The following is a 6057-nucleotide window of genomic DNA, read 5'->3' on the forward strand; positions in this document are numbered from 1 at the left end:
TATTTGGTATCAGTAAATTTTGATGAATTAGGTGAATCATTGTATCAACTCAAACACTTGAGGTATTTGTCAATAGAAAATAGTGATACACCTATGCTGCCGAAAAACATTGTCAAGTTGAAATTCTTGCAGTATATTAGCCTTGTAGGTTGCAAGAATTTAGTTAAGCTTCCTAGTAGCATTGGAATGCTGCAACACTTGAGGCATCTTGAAATTAGAGAGAAAAGTATAAATACTATTCCAAAGGGTTTTTGTGGTCTAACTTGTTTGAGGAACTTATATGGGTTTCCAGCACACATGGATGGTGATCAGTGTAGTTTGGAAGAACTGGGGCCTCTCTCCCAGCTAGTGAACCTTATTATAAATTTTCTGGAGAATGTTGCTTCCACCTCATTTGCCACACAGGCCAGGCTTGGCGAAAAGAATTGTTTAAGAGATCTGTACATGAATTGCACAAGTAGACATGGAAATGATGGCTTGTTAGTAAATGTGGAAGGAGGGATCACTAAGGAAGAGCAGAGACGGATCGAGGAGGTTTTTGATGAGCTTTGCCCTCCACCATGCATAGAACACATTGACATCAGTGGGTATTTTGGTCAGCGATTCCCAAGGTGGATGATGCCAACAGCAGTTGCACCACTTAGGAGCTTGAGGACGCTAATGATGGATGACTTAGCCTGCTGCACAGAGCTTCCTAGTGGCTTGAGTCAGCTCCCTTGCTTGGAGCTCCTACAGATCATTCGTGCCCCGTCCATCAAGTGTGTTGGGCGTGAATTCTTGCAACTGAACAATCAGCAAGGGGTTGCATTTCCCAGATTGCAGAACCTGCATTTTGAGGGAATGGTTGAATGTGAGGAATGGGCGTGGGTGGAACAAGTGAAAGACATGCCTATCTTGAAGAACCTTCATATCAGTATGTACAAGTTGAGGCGCGTCCCTCCTGGCCTAGCCTTCCACACTAGGGATTTGAAGAAATTAGGCATATATGATGTCAAGCACCTAAGATATTTGGAGAACTTCACTTCTGTTGTCGACCTCGACGTGTTTAGTAACACTGACCTGGAGCGGATCAGTAATCTACCAAAACTGCAGAAGCTCGTCATCTTCAAGTGCCCAAAGATGAAGGTATTGTAGGGCATGCCTGCACTACAGAGACTCACTTTGGATGATTATGACATGGAAACAGTCCCCAGGTATCTGGAGGATGTAAACCCAAGGCATTTGCTACTACATTGTTCCTTACTGCTGCTCACTTCCATAGCAGCAGGGAAATCTGGTCCTGAGTGGAACAAGTTGAGCCACATCCAGCAAGTCAAAGCCCATGCACATGACAAAGGAAATCCAAGGAAGTGGTATGTGCTCTACACAAGGGATCCTTTCCTCTTTGCAGCAAGTATCAGCCGCTCTGCCATTAGCCAAGGTAAATTAATTTGGAGATACTCTGTTTTGCTTGTCTGTTCTTTTAGTTTCTTCTGGTCGATTCAATCGATCATCCACAGCCAACAGGTATCGCACGGCGCTTGCTTACATGAAAACATGTCCCATCCGAGATGAGCCGCTTTAAATCTGCTTTTCAAATGAACTATTTGCCATATCAACCATAACCAAAAAATAACTAACTTCAAAATCCTTCTCGGCTTGCAAAATAGCTTCATTGCAGTCAGTTTCATCAAATTGTTTCTTCCTAATAGAACGACGCTTTACTGGAAAGGATGCCTCTACCCCCATTTCAAGTGCAATTTCTGTGGCAGCAAACACACTATCAGCAAACCCACTCATCTAGATACGACAGAGTCCTTGATCTTCTGGATGCGTAGTTTGTTCCTCCACAGCAACTATTGCCCACTCATCTAGATTTCTTGAAGTGCTTGTATTACTTTTAAAGAATTTATCAATAGCTCCTCTTTGTGATTGTAACAAGTCATCTATCATTCTCTTCTTTTTTCCTTTCTCACTTCCATCCAGATGCGTGGTTTTTTGGCAACATGAGTTCAATGTAAATTTAGAAATTAGCAATGAAAATTATGTCATACTAGATTGAAGCCAACATCATAATAAAATTGAGTGCTAGTAAATTACCAGGTTGAGGACTAGAGAAAATGATTATTCACTGCCCTAGCTGCACAGTAAATTCGAAATCACAATTTCAGAGGAGTCCCATGTGGCCAAGACGCCAAGTCTTGTATTCTAAAGATTAAAGATTGGAGACAACAAAAAATTAAATATTGATTGAACATATATATTCCTGACATACATCAATCAAGGGCTTAGGGGCAATTGGGTACCTCCCAGAAGGCTCGAACGGAGAGACAGAGTAATCTCAGTTGGAGGACACCAGTGTGAGGACAAACGTTTGCCCCTGTGCCTACGCTTCAGGTAAATTTTCCTCCACGATATTAACATTTCATGGTGTCCTGTTAATTTCAGTTAACGTACTGGGGCAACACGTACGTGCAGATGCAACGCCTATCGTCATTTAGCTTTCATGAAGCCAACCACATCGCTTCCCCATCTTATCAGTGGACTGAAGCAGCAGTGTATTCTGCGAGCACACGGATTATTCTGGCCAGACATATCTAAGCCACAAGAGGAAAAGTCAAGGACTTACTGTGAATCAATGAATTTTGGACATTTTTTGGTGATCTGCATCTGTACCTTCGGTCAACTGCTTGTATGTAGGAATACAAAAAGAAAACTTGCTCTGTTTTCATTTTTTGTTCACTCTGCTTTCTTTAGCTTCCTCCAGTTCATGTACCCACCAAGCTAAGCTAGCATCTGAATTAGTCTTGTCATCCAAGGCATCAAACAAATGGGTCCATCGATCATCGACCGCCCATACAGCAAGTCTTCCTGTTTGCTGCCAAAGGACTTCACATCTATCGCTGTTCTTTTCATTCAATCTTTTCAATTAAAAACGGTTAAATTCCTACGTACCAGCAAAGAAATCGAGGATGGAAAGGAACGCAACAGTGTCACGATTGGTGTCTTTTACCAGATTACTGTGACATCCATTATTACCGTACCGTGGACGGAAGACGGCAGAGGAGACTTGCCAGGTCGTCGGCTGAATAATACAAATGCCGAGACACATCGGCCCACAGCCTGTTAGGTTTGTTTTGTCTAGTTGCTTGATGATGATGGCCGAGATTGGCCCTCTTCAGCGGTTCGACGAAACCGGGCCCGTTTCGAACCGTCCAAGCAAGTTCCGGCAGCGCTGAACAGTCGCCTACGGCCCTACGCTGTTCTCTGCCTGGACAGCGTTGATCGCACGAGCACCGCCTCCGCCTCGTAGTCAAGGTCAAGCGACCTTGTGTGCGGGAACCTCCCGATAGCCTCAGCGAAAATTTTCTTAACATAGAGTTTATTTTAAACTTTCACCCAAAATGTTTTACAATAGAAAAACTTATAACATGTTATGATATATATAACGGATTCTCATGTTAATGTTTAACTTGTCATTAAATGATTTTATTTCCGCTGAAATTATCATAACATGGTTATATCCCGCTGTTATAAACAATAGATATTATATTCTGATGTTGCACGGAAAGTGATGTAAGAATGGCTAAAATATTGTAAACTTTATTCTCTCATTTATGATCCTGTTGAAAAATATGGATTTTCGGGTTCTCCCTTGGGGTGTGCTCGACAGGACTGTCTGATGTAGCTCACCTTCGGGATGCTTAGTGTCTAGTGGAAGACAAGCGCCTTCGTAAGTGAGTTATTTCGGACGGTTCTGCCACACCCACCACCTGCATGCCCATGACCAAACCGCGCGCCCAGAGCCCCTGCACACGTACATGAAGAAGAACACCACACACAGAGCAGCACCATTAGGTCTTGCTGTGAGGCCGTGAATCCGACGATGGGGCGGCAAGCTGCCTGTCCTGGACGAGTAGACACCCGTGCAGGAGCTCCCACACCCGGGAGCACCACACGAGGATGTCTTGCCACGAGGCTCACAAGCATGCGTTCGCGTCAGGTCGCGGAGCGCCATGCTGGGCAACCCACCGACCAGGGACGCCGGTAGTTCAGAGGACGAAGACGCCAGAGCAGAAGTAAGCGAAGATGAGCCCCATGCAAACCCAGAAGGGGCTCGAGACGGAGGGCCCACGCGCACTCCAGGGGATCCGAGCGGGCACAACCCCACCATTGAGAACTCGTCTCCGGCGGGTCGACGCACCAGAGTTTCGCGGTGGGGGACGCGCGCCAACATGCAACAACCCTTGGAGAAGGGAGGAGCACCCGGGCCCCTGCCGGGGGAAACTCGGCGCCGGTGGGTCGAAGCCTGGGAGTTCCGCAACGTGGAGCACACACCAGCACGCGTCAGGGCTAGGACGGGAGGTGGGAGGAGGGTGTCGGTCGCAGGCACGCGTGGATCCATAGTAGATCCGAGCTCAAGGGCCCCGGAACTAGCCCGCCGGCCACCCAATGTCACCGGTGACAGAGAAGAGAAGGTGGGCAGTGGAAAGGGATTGGGAGAGGGGCGCCGGTCGCAGGCACGCGGATGAGAAGTTAGAGAAGGCAGATTCGATCTCGTGGGCCATGGATCTGGCCCGCCGGCCGCCCAATGTCACCCGAGATGGAGAAGAGAAGCACTACGGGAATCAGGAGATTTGACGAGTACCCCTGGCACTCGGCAAAGCCTAAAAAACACTCGGCAAATGGTTTGCCGAGTGTGACACTTGGCAAACGACACTCGGTGAATTTTTATCAGCAAATAGACTTTGCCGAGTGTTTTTTGTCGGACACTCGGCAAATACTTTGCCGAGTGCCCAAAATACACTTGGCAAACATTTTTTTCGAAAAAAGAGCCACCACAAACATTTTTTTTCGAAAAAAAAACCACCACCGGCCAGTCTCCGCCGTCCGCCGTCGGTCTCCTCGGCGGCGCCCTTCCCCTGCGTCTCGCCTCCGCTCCCCGGCTTCACGGCCGCTGCCACGAGCCACCACCAGCCACCATCACCATGCCACCGCCGCCCACCACCACCACGCCACCACCCGCCACGCCGGGGAAGAGAGGGAGAGGAGGGGGCGGTCGGGCCGGATCCGCCCCCGGGGAAGAAAGAGGAGGGAGAGGAGGGGGAGGCGGTGGGAAGAGAGGGAGAGGAGGGGGCGGCCGCGTTGGTTCCGCCGCCGGGGAAGAGAGAGGAGGGGGCGGCCGCACCGGATCCGCCGCCGGGGAAGAGAGAGGAGGGGGAGGGGCGCCGGCGGTGGGATTAGAGGGAGAGAAGGGGGCGGCCACGCCGGGGCCGGATCCGGCCTCCCCGTGCGCCACTGTCGCCGAATCCGCCCACGCCGGGGCCGGATCAGGTGGAGGCGGTGGAGGAGGGAGGGAGGTGCGCCGGAGAGGGAGGAGGGGAGGGGCGGCGCGCCGGTGAGGGACGAGGGGAGGGCAGGCCGCGCCGGTGCCGAAGAGGGAGGAGGGGCGGCGCGTGCCCGTGCGCTTAGAAGGGGAGGGGGCATGCGGACGCGGCGCGGGGAGAAGGGGAGCGTGCGGGGAGACCTAGGGCGCGTCCGCTGGGGTTAAAAAGATTTTTTTTTTCGTTTGCCGAGTGTCCCAGATCTGGGCACTCGGCAAAGTTTTTTTTCATTTTTTTCTTCTCTTTCTTTCCCAGAAAAAACACTCGGCAAACCCCATCTTTGCCGAGTGTTTTTTTTTGACACTCGACAAACCACCTCTTTACCGAGTATTTTTTTTTGCCGAGTGTTTTTATGGCAGCACTCAGCAAAAAACTTGTTTGCCGAATGCCCGAGAGAATACACTCGGCAAACACAAAAACACTCGGCAAATTTGACGTTTCCGGTAGTGAAGGTGGGCAGTGGAAAGGGATTGGGAGGGGGAGGTCAAACAAGACCCTGTTTTTAGGGCCCAAGACCGTCGGGAGGGAGTCATGTATCGAATAATTGTAGTGTTATTGGTCTTGATTTGTAAGTTGTCCTTTTGTTGGAATTTATAGGAAGAAGCTGCCAAACTGCACGACTTGGAGCGACGACTCCTTGTTCTAATACCATGGCAATGCCAACAACCAGCAAAGAACAACACATATCCTCACA

The 6057-nt window shown here is 49.5% G+C and overlaps 1 protein-coding gene across 1 annotated transcript; it reads left to right on the forward strand.

Annotated features, from left to right (window-relative positions):
* The first annotated feature begins 297 nt into the window (after positions 1–297).
* LOC136479507 (putative disease resistance RPP13-like protein 1) lies at positions 298–1134 on the forward strand. Its single transcript, XM_066477353.1, has one exon. It carries the CDS (start codon positions 298–300, stop codon positions 1132–1134), a length of 837 nt encoding a protein of 278 aa, XP_066333450.1.
* Positions 1135–6057: the final 4923 nt, after the last annotated feature.

Source organism: Miscanthus floridulus, chromosome 9, assembly GCF_019320115.1.
Source record: "Miscanthus floridulus cultivar M001 chromosome 9, ASM1932011v1, whole genome shotgun sequence".
Taxonomy (NCBI): Eukaryota; Viridiplantae; Streptophyta; class Magnoliopsida; order Poales; family Poaceae; genus Miscanthus; species Miscanthus floridulus.

Coding starts and splice junctions, on each gene's coding strand:
- LOC136479507 (XM_066477353.1), top strand. CDS start 298: ATGGATGGTGATCAGTGTAGTTTGGAAGAACTGGGGCCTCTCTCCCAG.